Raw genomic sequence first — 16,149 nt, 5'->3', positions numbered from 1 at the left:
AAATCGCCCCTTCTCTTCCTGTCTCCTTTTGCTGTAGTAGCCTCACATCTCTGCATCCTGTAACCCAGCACGAGTGAGAGGCTTCTGGAAGCTCCCTGCGGACCTCCTGTGACCTCTCTGATTGGACCTGCTTCAGGGCACATGCCCATCCCTGAACCAATGGTTGTGGTGGTGGAGGGGATGCCATGCACTGATTGGCCAGGCCTGGAGCAGGTGCTACACCCAGACCACCAGAGCAGGGATGCCGGGGGACAGCACCTAAACCAGAATCCAGGCTTCTGTGCTGGGTGGGGAGGACATGGGGGCTGGGAGGGCAGAGAGCAAGTAGCCACTATAGTCCTCTTCCCCTCCCACCCCCTGAGAGCTCACTTATACATTGTTTGACAACAAGGCAATCTGTCAAGTTCTCACCTGGGCTGGGTCCCTGAGGTCTCAGTGGGACAGGCAGGTCCAGCTGTGAAATTCCCACAGGGCTTTCGACCCATCCAGAACAATCCCTCTAGGATCTATGTAGCCCAGTGGCAAGGGGCGTGGGTCCTGGCGCCCCTGTGGCGACTGTGTGTTTGGATCCTGGCTACTGAGTGTGGGCTGGACCAGCGGCAGCAGCACGGCCAGGAGCTGTTAGAGATGCAGATGTCCCACCTTCCGCACCTGCGGTTCACTGGGACCCGCAGGTGAACTCGTTCCTCTGCTCAGCGCGGTTTGAGAAACTCCGAGAGAGGGCAAGTTCCACCTCTCTATTCCTGGCTTTCTCCTCCTGTCTCATAGACACAAGGTCAGTACAGGTCATCTCTTAGGGTCCTTAGGACTAAACAACAGTCTGTTTGCTCACTCAGAGCGCTCAGTAAGTGTGCAGTGAGTGTTCGCACTTAGTGCCTTAGACCTGCAGCCCTCGGGTATCAGAACAGACCAGCGTTCTTCAAACTTTTCCATCAGACAGTCCCGCTAGATCAGGGGTTGGCAAACGTTTCGTGTAAAGGGCCAGACAGTAAACATTTTAGACTTTTGGGCCATATGGTCTCTGTGACAACTTGTCAGCTTTGCCGTCGTGGTGTAAAAGCAGCCATATGGGCATAGCTCTGTTCCAATAAAACTTTATTTACAAAACAGATTTGCGTTGTAGGCTCAAGTTTGTAGCAAAGTGATGATCTGGGGTCTAGCACACAGCAGTCGCAGCAACGAAATGTCTCAGAAGCCTCATCCTTCGTCTGGAAAGCTTAATTGGAATTCTGCGACTTAGTAATGTAGCTTGGTTTATTTTAATATAATGTTTTTTTCTTCCTTCCAGATCTCTACAGAAAACAGATGCTCTGGGGAGACGCTGTGTGTGTGTGTGTTCTCTGTCTGCACACGGCCCCCCCTACCCACGGCCACGAGAACTTTTGTAGACACGTGTCCCAACCCGATAGGAACTGGACCCCAAGGATGAGCTGGAGGCCTAAGGCCGGCATGGAGTGAGGCTTCCTCTCCTGGGGAACAAAACAGAGCGGGAGGATTTGCTGTCAGGAGTCCGGGGAGGGAGGAGTTAGGAGCAATGACTCCTCCTATTTGCAAGCCTCTGTTATTTCATTGGCTTCCTATAAGGAGACAGGGCATGTGTCCATTTTACAGATGAGGAAAACTGAGGCTCAGAGAGGTCAGGTGACCCGGCCATTGACACTGCCTGTCAGTGGCAGAGTTCAGGGCTCCAGCCTGACAGATGCCTTCCCTCTGCCCTGCCATACTTCATGCCACTAATCTGAGGCCGAGAATGTGGATGTGGCGGGCCGCCAAGACAGCCCTGGTTATTCACACTTCCTGCATCCACGCCCTTTGCCACGTGACTTCCCAGTGCCCACCCAGGGCAGGGGGAAGATTCTTGCAGAGCCAAGCTGTCCCAGCCTGACCCATACAACACCCAGGCGACCCCTAGGCATAGGGTGAGTCCAGCCCAGATCAGCAGGGCTGCCTGACTCAGCTGCCACTGCCCCCAGATGTGTGAGCAGTAACGTAACTGCCCACCACTGGATGCCACTAGGGGCTGGGGGTTGGTTGCTAGGCAGCAGTATCATGCTACAGCAGCTGGTGCAATGGCTAGAAGCCTTGTGCGACTGTCTGGGAGCAATAATTCTCCTCTCAGGGCCCTGTCTCTTTGGGCTCTTTGCCAGCTCTAGGGAAGAGTCCGTTCCCTCGCCTTTTGCAGCTGCTAGCGGCTGCCTGCGATCCTGGGGGTGCCCGCCCCGTCTCCAAAGCCAGCCGCAGCATCTTCAAAGCTCTCCCTGAATCCGAGTCCCGGCCCTCGTTTCCATGCCTCCCTCTCTGACCCTCCTGTCTCCCTGGTGAGGACCCCCGTCGGTTACACTGTGCCCGGCCAGATCATGCAGGACGAGCACCCTGGACCCTGATGCAATCGTATCGGAAAGGCAAGGCGACGCGCTCACAGGTGCCGGGGAATTAGGATGTAGACACCTCTGGGGAGGCATTATTCTGTCTACTGTACACAGGCATTGATTCTTGGGCACAACAGTGGATCTCGTCCCTAAATCTCAGAAGTTCACACTGCTGTTGAACAAAGAAAACTGTGGCTTGGGTTTCACCATGCTGCTAACACGTAGTCGTTTTGACGATTCAATCACATTCCTGAAGTTTATAAAGATGCGGGGCTGGAGGAGGCCGCTGCTCAGCGTGCACGTGCGCCTCTCACATCACCGCGGAGCTCCTCCCTCCCTCCTTTTCGTTGCCGCCTCGGGCAGGGCCGCGTCATTTCTGCCCCCAGAACACAGTGCCATCGGGCCCTGCCACGGCACGCGGCCTTCCGTGGAGGGCCTTTGCTCACTGTCCCTGCTAGGGTGACCGGGCGTCTTGGTGTTCCTGCACTGAACTACCCGTGTCTTGGAAAATCCCTCAGTTCAAGGTGAATCAGGGCAGTTTGTCGTGCTACCCCTGCCCCTGCCGTTGTGTTCTGGAAACACCAGCTGCCAGAGTTCTCTTCCAAAGTCACTGTGCCCTGGCTCGTGCTGCTCCTTGGGTTGGCGAGTGACCCCTTTTGTTGTTCACTAGGGTGTTGATTAGGATGTGCTGAGCTGCAAGTAACCGAAAACCTACCTCAGTGGCTAAAACGAATGTAGATTTATCTTTTTCCCCTAGAAAGACATTCAGAGGAGGATGGTTGCTGGCGTGGGAGCTGTAGCTTAATGAGGTCTGAGCTGATGTCTCTTGTGATTCTCTTGGCCACAAGATGGCTGCCTCAGCTCCAGGCATCGCATCCACATTCAAGGCAGGAAGAAGGGGAAGAGGGGGAAGAGGAAGGCATCAGCTTTGTCAGACCCTACCTTAGCAGGAAACATTTGCTTTTCCAGGGGATTTCTCCTTACGTTGTGGGGCAGCAGAGCATGGTGGACAAGAGCATGGGCTCTGAAGCCAGATTACTGGAGTCTGGATCCCAGCACCACCACCTTCTGCTTAAACCTCCTTGGGAAGTCACTAATCCTCTCTGGGCTCAGTTTTCTCACCTGTTAAATGGGGATGATGTTAATAACAGCCTACCTCATAGTGTTGTTTTGGGGGTTTGAGATAATAAATGTAAACCATATAGAACAGTGCCTGGCACATACTAAGTGTTCAATAAATGTTAGATATTATTTAATTTTTATACCTTATAGGCCAGAACTGAGTCCGATAGCTCCCTAACTGTAAGGGAGCTGAGGACAGCAGTGGTTAGCATATAACCTGCAATGTAGAGACGGGCACGAAGGAAGGTAGCTGGGAACAAACCTTGGGTCAAGCAAACAGGGGTACTTTCTGGACTTGGTCACCTTCTAGTCAAATTGTAAGGCTCAACTTGGGCATCACCACCTCCAGGAAGCCATCCTGGATTCCTCCTGCCAACTAACAGTGGTTTAATTGTCCCATTACTGTCGTCCTGGTCTACATTTCCATTTTTATATGTGTACCAGGGAACTCGATGGTCTGTTTGCAGGTCTGTCTCCCGCGGAGCCGGGATCTTGTCTGAACCACCTCCAGATTCCCAGCTCCGAGTGGTACTAGGCTACTTGTAGGCCCTGTTGCTTGCTGCGCAAATAAAGTCTTTCCTGAGCATCACCTTGGCAGCGTGGGGGAGTGGGAGTTACATCAGATGACCCCGTCCAGGGCACAAAGTCTGATGGAGAGACAGGACAACACCTGGGCCAGTGAGAGGCGGCTGTGGCCAAGGGCGCCCCTGGGCGGGGCTCAGAGGCGGGGGTGGGGCTCCTCTGTGGGGCAGCACGTTCTCAGGGCGCCCCAGACCAGGGACCCCTGTGGTCTGGGTCAGGTTCCCCACCCGGAATGTGCCTCACTGGACACTGGGTCCCTCTTGTCCCTGGTCCCAAGTGCCCTCCGGTCAGCCTTAGGAGGACTGTCCCTTCCTGGAGCTCTCAGGGCTCACGCCCTGCCAGCTGTCCACACCTGTGCCCTGCCCCAACTCTCCTCTCTCCGGGCCCCTTTTCCCTCTTGTCCAGCTCTGACCCCTGTGACTCTATGTGGACACCATTGCTTTCCTCAAAGCTGTGCCCTCTGAGCGGGCGCCGGGGGCTCTTCCTGTACCCGCACCATGCCCAGCCTGGGGCCCCGCGTGGGTCAGGGCAGGGAGCCCAGGCCGCCTGCAGCCACAGGGCCCGTGCTGGGTCAGGGGACCTGCCAGGGAGCTCCTTCCTCAGGGAGCCTGGGCTTGTCCCTGAGCTCCGGGCATCCTCCTTGGCCTGGCCTCTCTGGGCTGGGGAGGCTGCCCTAGGAGACCCCATCCTCCACCTGCAGCTGGGGGCTCCAGGACCCACCAGGCCCCTCTGTGGAGGCAGGATCAGAAAAGCGAGTGATCTGATCAGGGTCTCACGGCTTCCTGGGACCCCAGCCGCATTCATGCCCCCAGCAGCTCCTTGCAAGCCCAGCCGGCCTGGCTGAGGGGTCTCTCCGGATCCCTGGTGCAAAGGGGCAGCTCTCAGAGAGCCCGGGAACCAACAGGGGAGGCGCGAATCAAGAATCCAGGCGCTTGAGAGGGAAGGCGGTTTATTACTGTTGCAGGGACTTGCTGCGGTGGCTCCCGAGGACAAATCACAGCTGCATTTTCTGAGGGGACAGAGAACAGTGTGAGCGGCTCTAGGGCGAGCCACCTCTGGGCAGCACGAGGCTCTGCGGGCGGGAGGGCGGGTCTGGGGGGCGCAGCCTGCAGCCTTGGCAAGCCAGCCTGTCTCCGTGCGGGGGTCTCCGCCCACGGTGCAAAGGGGGCTCAGAGCACAACCGGTCCCCAGTGGGAAGGCCACCAGCCCAGGTGCCCCTCTGTGCCCCCACCCTTAGGAGGACAAACGGCCATCCACACCAGGCCCTGTCCTCTGCTGGGCCCTGCTCTCCGGGGGCCACGTTTCAGTTTTCGGGGTTGCTGGTGTGGCGCCTGGGTGGGGACGTGAGTGTTTGCCGACCGCGGTGCACGGATGGGCGGAGGAGCTCGTGGCTGTTTCCTCCCCGCGCCCAAGTCCAGGCCCCTCGAATGACCGAGTGCATGCATGAGAGTGACTGTGAATAAGTGCGCGAGCGGGTCACCGGGTGAGCACGTGAACGAGTGAACAGAGGCGTGAGCCAGTGAATGAATGAAGGAGCGAGGGGCAGGGCACGGGGAGGCGGGGCTGACAGCGCAGCGAGGGGCGCGGGGCGGCGCCCACCTGGTTGATCCAGTCGATGTAGGCGGATACCCGCGTGAAGACCGTGGGCTTCTTGAGGGTGTTGCAGCCCAGCCCTGAGCCGAAGCTCACGATGCCGACCACCTCCCAGGAGCCGTTCTCAGCCTGGCGGTTCAGCGGGCCGCCCGAGTCCCCCTGCGCCAGGCCAGCGGGGCATCAGCCACCAGGCCTGCCCCAGAGGGACGGGAAGCAGGGGCGGGGTGGGGCGGGGGTGTGGGCTGGCTTCTCAGCCGCGGTAGCCCCTGTGTGGGCCTCGTTTGGCCAACGGAATGTGGTTTGGGGCTGCCTTGGCCTCCTTCTGGGAGGCCCTGGGGCGGTTGGACCAGCTCGTGGCTTGCTGTGTGATCTTGGGATGGTGCTAACCCTCTCTGTGCGTCAGTACCATGTCTAAGACCCCGTGAGCTGTCCAGAGAAGCGAGGATGCTGGGAGCCGTGTTGGAGGAGTGGGGAAGGAGGGTGCGAGTGGCGAGAGGGTCCTGTGTTTGCAAACGGGGACAGTCCCTGTTTCATGGTTCCGTGTCAGACTCCCTAAGTTCCCTGTCTCCCTAGACTGGTGGAGCTCGTGGCATGAAGGAACAGGGGTAGAGACTCCAGTGAAGCCTCTTCTATGTCCTTTAGACTCACTTAGTCCTCACAGCAACCCTGTGAAGTGGTTACTATAGCTCCATTTTATAGATGGGAAGACTGAGGCGCGGAGAGGTTCGACAGCCTTCCCAAGGTTAAAGAGCTAGTAAGAGGCGGGACTGGGACTTGAACTCAGATACTCACGTGCAGCTCTCACGCGCTCACCACAGTGTGGGGGACGGGGTGGGGGTCAAGGTGACGGGTTCCCCATAAGCCTGCTGGGCCCAGCCAGGGCTGGGTCTCCTCGCAGGGACAGGGCGTAGGGCCTGGCCACTCACGTTGCAGGCGGAGATGACGCCATCGCCCCCGGCGCACACCATGGTGTCCTTCACCATGGAGCCCCACCAGTCCCTCTGGGTGCACGTGGCGTGATCCACCACGGGCTGCAGGCCCTGCTGCAGCTCGTCGGAGATGGGGCCGTTGGCTGGGGAGAGGGACAGGGTGGTGAGCGGGGAGGCCCGCCCACCCTGTCTGCCCTGCCCCAGGCCGTCAGGACGGGAGCTGTGGGGACCATGCCGTGACACCATGCCGCCAGCCCTCCGTGGGTGGGGCGGGGAGCGGGCGGAGGCAGGGCTCACCCATGCGCAGCCCGCAAGGACTAACTGCGCAAGTTGTCTTTAGATTGGCTTCTGGGGGGGTGACTGTCACTCTTTTCCTGTAGGTCCCTGCCTTTGGTGGCACACGTTAAAAGGTCTTTTTGCCTGAGATTTTCTAACTATTGAGCAGCATTTTCATTTTCCTCTAAGTCTCCTGTAGTTTCATTGATTTCCATTTAACTTTTATTTTTTTTTTTAATTTATTTTTTTTTTTTGAGACAGAGTCTCACTCTGTGGCCCAGGCTAGAGTGAGTGCTGTCAGCCTAGCTCACAGCAACCTCAAACTCCTGGGCTCAAGCGATCCTCCTGCCTCAGCCTCCCAAGTAGCTGGGACTACAGGCATGTGCCACCATGCCCGGCTAATTTTTTGTATATATATTTTTAGTTGGTCAATTAATTTCTTTCTATTTTTAGTAGAGACGGGGTCTCGCTCAGGATGGTTTCGAACTCCCAACCTCGAGCAATCCGCCTCCCAGAGTGCTAGCATTACAGGCGTGAGCCACTGCGCCCGGCCCCATTTAACTTTTAATTCAGCGGGGACCTATTCGGGCGTATGGCATGCCATAGGCTCTCAGCCCCACCCCAGATAAGCTCATCTTAGCTTATTTATAGACATTCGCTCTGTGCCAAGCCCTAATCTATGCACTTGACAAACTCTTTTCTTTTTTGAGACAGGGTCTCGCTCTGTCACCCGGGCTACAGTTCCGTGGCGTCATCACAGCTCACAGCAACCTCACACTCCTGGGCTCGAGCCACCCTCCCATCAGTCTCCCAAAGCGCTGGGATCACAGGCACAAGCCACCGTGCCCGGCCAGACAAATTCTAACCCGTTTAATCCTTACAACACCCCTCCTATGTGCTTGTTAGAGTGTCTGTCACATGGTATGTGCTTGATAAATATTAGCTGTTATTATTACAAAGTTTAAAACGATGTGAACATGTTTAGGCAAAAATGAGCAGCGGTGGGCAAAGGTAGGCAGCTCGTGCCGCCTCCTCCAGGAAGGCTCTTGGGATTTGCCAGGGGTGTACTCACTCCAGAGGCGGCCCCAGCCGGTGACGTAGCAGGGGTAATCCTGAGGCAGCAGGGAGCCCTCCTCCGGCAGGCAGGCCACCTGGATGGTGTCACTCATCTCCACATGCTCTGCCAGCTTGATGAGGGCAATGTCGTTGCTGGAATCCGGGGAGGAGAGGGTGAGTGGGCGGGAGGCCCCCAGGCTCGGGCTGTGAGCTGGGCGTCAGGCCAAGGGGGTGGCCAGGGCTCCTCCATCGACATCCCGACCACCAGCTTCTCCCTGGCCTTTCCGGATGTCAGAGCAGGAATGATTCCCCCTCTGGTACGATCGCCCACCCTGTTTGGCCGTGGTGCTTCTCTGCATGTGTCGCCGAGTGGGGAAAGGGTTAACCGGGGACCCCAGGACAGATCGGGAAACGAGTGGGGAAAGGGTTAACCGGGGACCCCAGGACAGATCGGAAACGAAGCCAAGCCGCAGCAAATGGGAAATTACAATGATAAAAGAGCGGCACTTGCAGATGCCATTTTCAATATTTTCATGTTACAAGGATGAAAGCTGAGCTGGCAACCTTAGACAGGGCAGCACTGGGCCCTGTGACCTGGGCCGAACGCCTCAACCTCTCTGAGTCCTGGTTCTTTGTCCGGGGCTGTTGTGAGGATTAAATAAGGGAGGGCATATACAGTGCCTATTGCAGCGTGTGCATACAGTAGGCGCTCGGTAAAGGCGGGTCCTGTTCACCCTCTGGAAAGACACTGTGGGGGGCTCAGGGGTCTCACTCCTCGTGTACCTTCAGAGACCCTTGGCCAGTGAGGGGGACGGGAGGGGTGTCCTCCCTGCTCAGCATTTTCCATTCTGTGCAACAGAGTCATCCGCGGGCTGCTAGGTGGGGGCGGGGCCCGGTGCGGGGGGGGGGGGGGGGGGGACAGGCTGCGCAGCTCCGCCGCGGGGCCCCTCCTTCTGCGCTGTCCCCGGGGCCGTGAGCTGGTCAGCGGGGCACTCACCGCACCAGGAAGGAGTTCCACTTCTCGTGGACGTGGATGGTGTCGACAGCCACGAACACGGAGCCTGGCTCGTCCTCCACCGCCAGGTTGTTCTTGCCCAGGCCCACGCGGTAGGTCAGGGCGTTGCTGGGCAGAGGGAGGGGCCGGGTCAGGGTGGCCCCTGCCCCCACCAGCCAGTGGGGTAGATGGGGAGGGAACTCGGGGCTTCGGTGACCCAGCCCTGTGGCCACTATGGGACTCCTTTGGGGTGGAGGAAGGGCGCGTCTGTCCCCACTGTCCCTTCCCAGGGTGCAGGGAAAGGACCCGGGACTGGGAGTCAAGGGCCTTGGGTTCATGCTGTAGTCTCGCCTCTACTAGCCGGGAAGCCTGTGCCTCAGTTGCCCCATCTGTGAAGTGGAGCTGATATGGAACTTACCTCCCAGGGCTGCTGTGAGAATAAACCAACCCAAGTTCCCGCTGCCTCTTGCCTGTGTTATGGCGACAGCCACCTACCTGCCCCCTGCTTCCACTCTGGCCTCCCTCCTTGTCTGTTCTGAACCCGGCAGTGTGAGTCTTTGCAAATGTAAGTCGGCCTGCGACCCTCTTTTGCTCGAAACCCTTCCCGACAGCTCTGTCTCACTCAGGGTCGAGGCCAAAGTCCTCACACCGCCCTGCGTGATCGGGCACCTGTCCCCCTTGTAATGCACGCCCTCCCGCCCTCCCCTGGCACACCCTGTCCTGCCACACCGCTTCCTTGTCATTTCCCACCCGAACCACAGGGTCCTTCCTCCAGACCTCTGCGAGGACTGTTCCCTCCCCGGAACACCCTTCCCCCAGACCCGTGCCTTCCTCCCTCACTTCCTTCGGGTCTGTGCTCAAGTGTGTCCTTTCCGAGAGGTCCCCTGGCCAGCCCATTTAAAATAGAGCCCCCTTGCTCTTTTTGTCACCTTCTGACCTTATTTTTCTTCATTACCACCCAGTCCATTATGTATTTATTGTTGAATTGTCTGTTGCTCTGCCTTGAGCTGGAATATAGGCTCCCTGAGGGCACAGACTCTGTCCTTGCGGCTGTGTTTCCTGGCACTTAGTAGGTGCTCATGAAACACTTGTTGACTGACTAAACGAACAACTGAGTTACGGGGTGGAGCTTGCTTGGCCCCACACCTGGCACTGGGGTGTGCAGTTGGTGCTCAGTGAGAGCAGCGAGTCAGGCCCCCGCCCCGGGGTGACCGCAGGCCCCTGGGGCACCGTCCCTGCTCACTTGATGCAGTGGGCAGCGGTGAGGACGAAGTTGCTGGCGATCAAGGTGCCACCGCATGTGTGCCTCCATGTGCCGTCCTTGAGGTACTGGAGGGAGATCTGCAGGGGGGGAGGGGCGCCGTGTCAGCCCACAGGTCCCCAGGGCCCCTCCCCGCACCCTCTCCTTCTCCGCCCCTGCAGCGTGCTTACCTGCCAGGGCCAGCTGTGGGGCTCGGCACTGTCTCCTCCCACCACCCGGGCCGTTAGGTTGGGCTGGATGCTGGGGACCCCGCAGCTGGAGGCTGGGGAGGCAGACGGGGAGGAGGGCAGGTGAGTGGGGCTGGCCTCCCCACCGGGGGAGGAGGGCAGGTGAAAAGAGCACAGATGTTGGGGCAGGTGGACACAGGTTCATATTTGACCACGTGACTTTGGGACGCCACCTAGTTCTCTGAGCCTCAGCTTCCCTTTCTGTGAAATGGGAAGAATAGCACCAACCTGGTGAGTTCGTCCTGAGAGCTAAATTAGACAACTTGCATAAAGAGTTTAGCAAAAGGCCCAGCACAGAGACGGCGCTTAACACACTGAGGGAACTAAAAGGAAGGCTGGCATGTGTGTGAGTGCCCGGGCATGCCTGTGTCCCTCCTGCTCTTCTGTCCCTGTTTAGGCCACTGTATGATGGCAGTGTGTGTGTGTGTGTGTGTGTGTGTGTGTGTGTGCACATTAAATCCACAGAGTGCCAGATTGTCGTTGTGGAGTGGTCACCAGCCTGTCCTGTACCACTAACTAGCCATGTGACATTGGGCAAGACACTGAGCCTCACTGAACCTCAGTGTCCTCATCTGTAAAATGGGCGTATTAATAGATCCTACCTCTCAAGGTGTTTTGAGGATTAACTCTTGCAGAACAAGGGCTTAGCACACAGTGCCTGGGACATAATAAACATGCAATAAACAGGAGTCGCTATTATTATTTTTTGAGACAGAGTCTCACTCTGTTGCCCAGGCTAGAGTGAGTGCCGTGGTGTCAGCCTAGCTCACAGCAACCTCAAACTCCTGGGCTCAAGCAATCCTGCTGCCTCAGCCACCCAAGTAGCTGGGACTACAGGCATGCGCCACCATGCCCGGCTAATTTTTTCTATATATATTAGTTGGCCAATTAGTTTCTTTCTATTTATAGTAGAGACGGGGTCTCGCTCTTGCTCAGGCTGGTTTCGAACTCCTGAGCTCAAACGATCCGCCCGCCTTGGCCTCCCAGAGAGCTAGGGAGAGTCGCTATTATTATTGTTGTTGTTGTTGTTAGCTGGAAGGACTCTTAACCAAGTGCTCTCATTTGCCAAAAAAGCCAATGAGATTTAGAAAGGTGAAGTGACTTGTTCAGGTCCTGCAGAGAGAGAGTGAGTGGCATTTAGGCCAAGTCCCTTGGCTCCTAATATGGGAGAGTGCCACCAAACCTCGAGAGGGAGCAGAGCTTCCCCGGGGAAGAGCTGCTTGTGGGAAAGGCAGGCCCGAAGTCCCTGGAGTGAACCCAGGACGGGGCGTATGCTGTGTCCCTGCCCCTTGCTCGGTGCTTTCCACACCCCGCCGCTGATCCCCTGGCCTGTGACCCGACCAGCGCAGGGCAGGTCACTGTCCCTATTTTGCAGCCGTGGAGCAGAATTGCCAAGCGGGAAGAGGCTGGCCTGACAGACAGCCGGTCAGTAGCATCTGAACCCACGGTGGGCCCCGAAGAGCCTTTCCTGGAGAGCGGAGGACCGCCTGGTCCTGTCCTTGTCCCCAGAGGCCACCCCATCGCTTACCGAAGGCCAGGAGCGCGGTGAGGACGGTGATGCCCAACATGGTGCGGGTGCTCAGGGCCGACTGGCCGGCAGTGCGGGCTGGGGTGCACTTATAGGCAGGAGGGGGGTGAACCCTGGTCAAGGCTAGGCACCCCCTTGGAGAGAAACCTGCTCTGATAAGGCTCTTTCCCTGACCTTGGGTGGTTATGTTTAATTTGGACGAGAGATGGGGCTAGCTCAGAAGCGTGGACTTCCCAAATATCCTGCGACAGCAATTTCTGAGCTGCGGAATGTTTTTTGGCAACTCCCCCTCCCCCCCACTTTGCTTATAGTGTGCTCTCATTCTCTCTCCCTACCTCATTCTTTCTAGTTATTTATTGGGTACCTACCATGTGGCCGGCTCTGTGCTCACTAGTTCTTGCATTATCTTACCCAACTCTTCCAACAACGCGAAGTAGATGCTATTATCCTCTCTTTAAACATGAGGCCGCTGAGACTAAGTGACCATTCAGGGTCACACAGCTGGGTGGCAACAGAGCCGGGCTTTGAAGGGGGTGCTTCTAACACCAGCGGGGGCTTCAAACTGCTAAGACACGCGGTTTCCTCTGTCTTTGCAGTGCTGTTAGGTGGCTTCCTGCCTTTTCCTTTCTCCCTCCTTAACCCGACGTTGGCTGCGCTCTCCTGCACCTGCTCCCGGGCTGCGGATGGCCCAGGCTCAGCGGCAGGTGCTTGGTTGGCCAGGTTTCTTCCTGGAGCCAGCTTACTTGTCGGCCCCTCAGTCTACCTACCTCTAAAATGGGCGGACAAGACCAGACGGACTCTCAGGTTCCTTTCAGTCCTGAGAGTCTGCGACTTGAATGTCAAGTTCAGTGGCTTGAGACTGACCTGGTCGTGGGGCACATTTGCCTTCACGGGCCCCTTCCTCCATCAAAAAGTACTAAAACTATGTTTTGTGGCTGTGCGGGCACAAAGGTGAATGTAGTCCGGTTTGGATTCTAGTCATTTTTTTCCTGTTGATTTTGATGAAATGAACACATTTTTGTAGGCCCCTAAAGGAACCCTGGGCTCCTGGCACTGTGCCCACTGTCCCCGTTGGGTGCGTGGGCCCTGACTGTGGCCCCTGCTCACGTGAGCTTTTATATGAAGTGCAGAGCCAGAGTTCCAGAATGTTCTGCGGATCATCCTGAGCACCTGCCCTTGGTCCCAGAGCTGCCTGGGCTGTGCCCTGGGCGGCCGAGAGAAAGCTGCTCTCGCTGGGAAACGGAGGGCAGGGTGGGACCCGCTCCAGCTTTTGCACGGCCCGGGCCAGCCCCCCGTGCAGGGCCGAGCCCGTCAGAGGATGCCATTACCCAGGTGGCCCAGACTGCCTGAGTTACTGTGGTGACACTGGGTTGGCTGGCCTGATCTTCTGGCCAAGCAAACCAAGACCGCAGCAGCAGCCCCACGTGGCCTGTGGGCACCTGCAGGGGAAGCCCGAGAGAGCGAGTGTCCTGCGATCGCAAGGGTGGGGCCTTGGCGTTGGATTAACTTGCGTGTTTAACCACTGCGGTACGAGCGTCTGCTATAGTCGACAGCCACAGATGAACGCGCACAGCGACTTTAGCCGACAGCCGTGATGTGACTTTTCTAATTTTTCATCTATCAAAATAAAATTGTGAACATTTAAAAATAACGTAATAAAAACACGTATGTATGTGTCACCTATTCTGATTTACATTACAAGGAAAGCTGCCTGTAAAGTAAAACAAGCTTTCAGTGCTTTCAAGCTTTCTCATCACACAAGAGCAAAACGGACTCGTCGTCAATGCACAGCACAGACTGTCGTGCAGACTGTGAGTGCCGCCTGTGGGCACGGGTTCGAGTCTGGTGAGCGCCGTACGGAAGTGGTTAAAGATATGACTTTTGTTTGCCCAGACTGTGAGGCAGCGACACACTATATACACAGAAAACATCTGGTCATTCATGCGCTCCTCCCACGATCGCTGAGCACATACTGCGAGCAGGCCTGTGCTGGGGCTGGGTGTACAGACATGGTAAGACCCCGTTCAGCACCGGGGGAGCTCCCTGCTGGCCAGGGCGATAAGTGTTCGTTGGTGAGATGGGCCAAAGGCTGGGAGCTCTGTGTGAGAGGAGATTCGTTCTGGGCGGGAGTTTGATGGAGTGCAGGCTGGGAAAAGAGTCCTTCTCTACAGATTCCACGTCCAAAATAAATTCAAGGGCTTGAAGATGTGAGGGCACTAGACTCCCTACCTCCATGCTGCTGAACGCTGGGATTTTCAGGGCCTGGAGTGACAGGTTCATTCCAGAACCTGTGACCTCAGAGTCCCTGAGCCACTCGGGATCAGACTGTACCAGAAAATGGAAAAATAACCACAGGTGACTCAGTGGAGGCGGGGCCAGGGGGTGGTGACATGGTCAGATGGTGCCCTGGGGCCTCAGGAGCAATGCCAGGCGGGGAGGGCGGGGATGGGATGAGAGCCTGAGAAAAGAGGCAGGTGCTAGCGACTGGGGCCCAAGTCTCCTAGCCGCTGGGACGGGACTCTCAGGTGGCAGCTGTCATGTCCTGGGTGAGGCCCGAGGTGCTGGCAGGTTTCTCCTCAAAGCCAGATGGAAGTACAGGGGCTTAGAGAGGGGTGGGGGGCCCGGCAGGGGGTTGGTGCTCAGTGAGGGGTTACAGGTTCAGTGAGGGCTGGGGGTTCAGTGGGGGTGGGGTGTCTGGTGACGGGGCCGGGAGGGTTTTAAGGAACCATCTCTCTCGGTCCCTGGATCACCCTGGGCCTCTTCCTTCCTCCCCCTGCTTCCTCCGCCAGGCTGGGCACAGAGTCGTGTGCAGGCCGAGGCTGAGGGCCCTGGCTTGGGGCAGCGGGCCCCTGCCTCACGTTCCGAGGACTTGAGGCCCATGTCTGTCACCAGGCCAGCGGGGCCGAGCTCTGGAGCCCGAACTGAAGCCCCTGCCTTCCAGCTCCCTCCATGCCTTGTTCCTGAGACCCCTTCCGGGTGGGTGTTATGGATTCTGATGTTCTTCCCTTGTGGGAGAGGTGCTGGAAGGCAGCGCTTAACTCTTGCGCTGACAGTGGTGGCAGGGTCTCAGGCACCCGGTAGCGTGTAGAGGTGGCGTGTCCCAGGAAACCAAGTCCAGGACGCTGCCCTCCCTGGGCAGGGCCTGCCAGGGAGCCCCGGTTGCTGTAGTACCACCCATGGCCACCCGGGGGCAGCCGTGCGCAGCCCAATCCCAAACCCCAGCTCCCCAAGAGGAGGGAACCCGACCTGGAACCACTGGGCTGGGGAGACCCCAGACCCTAGCCCACCCTCGCACTGAGCAGATGGGGAGACTGAGCCCCAGTGGAGGATCTGTCCAAAGCCACACAGGCAGCTGCTGGTGCCCATCCCCCCCAACTCCTGGGAGTTTTCCCGGCCTGCTCAAGACTTTGGGTGTCTCTGTGCCTAACAGGGGTCTATAGGGTGCAGCAAGCCAGAATCCCCGGGGCCTTAATGCCACTTCCAGCCCCCGTGTTGTGTGCCGTGGCCTCTTCTCTGCTCTTGAGGCGGGGCTGGCAGAGGGTTAGGCCACGGCTGTGAACTCGCAGCCCGGCCCAGATCCTGCCGCCTACGCACCTGTGGGCCTCCGGGAGGCCTCCGGGCTTCCCCGCTCCCATCTGCAAATGAGGAATAAAAATGCCCCCCATAAGCTCACCGTGAGGATTTATTTATTCTTTGGAGACAGAGTCTCACTCTGTTGCCCGGGCTAGAGTGCTGTGGCATCAGCCTAGCTCACAGCAACCTCAGACTCCGGGGCTCAAGCGATCCTGCTGCCTCAGCCTCCCAGGTAGCTGGGACTACAGGCATGCGCCACCATGCCCGGCTAACTTTTTCTATGTATTTTTAGTTGTTCAGCTAATTTATTTCTATTTTTAGTAGAGACAGGGTCTCGCTTTTGCTCAGACTGGTCTCAAACTCCTGAGCTCAAAGGATCCTCCCGTCTCATTTGAGCTGCTAGGATTACAGGAATGAGCCACAGCCCCCGGCCCTGGATTTAAATGAACTAATCTAGGCAAAACACTAAGACTAGAGCCTGGTGACAGCTTGTGGGCATCAAAAGCCTGCCTCTCCCATTGGTAATGGTCCCTGCGCTTCTCCCAGGCTGTGACGTGACTGTCCCAGGCACCCAGATGGCCCTGTCCCCGTCCCCTCCTTGCCCCGTCCCTCTCCTGCCCCACTAACCATCAAGAACCA

General features: G+C 57.5%; 1 protein-coding gene across 1 annotated transcript; it reads right to left on the bottom strand.

Moving 5' to 3' along the window:
- Positions 1 to 5,005: 5,005 nt before the first annotated feature.
- LOC105870484 (chymotrypsin-C) lies at positions 5,006 to 12,063 on the bottom strand. The gene is made up of 8 exons (XM_075994277.1): positions 11,938 to 12,063; positions 10,353 to 10,444; positions 10,165 to 10,262; positions 8,925 to 9,050; positions 7,944 to 8,080; positions 6,593 to 6,738; positions 5,673 to 5,825; positions 5,006 to 5,082 (listed from the first exon to the last, which is right to left on the bottom strand). The coding sequence occupies exons 1-8, from the start codon at positions 11,975 to 11,977 to the stop codon at positions 5,068 to 5,070; spliced, it is 807 nt and encodes a 268-aa protein (XP_075850392.1). The 5' UTR covers positions 11,978 to 12,063; the 3' UTR covers positions 5,006 to 5,067.
- Between the last annotated feature and the right edge of the window lie 4,086 nt (positions 12,064 to 16,149).

The sequence above is a fragment of the Microcebus murinus genome, chromosome 2, assembly GCF_040939455.1.
Source record: "Microcebus murinus isolate Inina chromosome 2, M.murinus_Inina_mat1.0, whole genome shotgun sequence".
Taxonomy (NCBI): Eukaryota; Metazoa; Chordata; class Mammalia; order Primates; family Cheirogaleidae; genus Microcebus; species Microcebus murinus.
The sequence above is the reverse complement of the archived record's forward strand: the minus strand, read 5'-3'. Positions and strand labels throughout refer to the sequence as shown.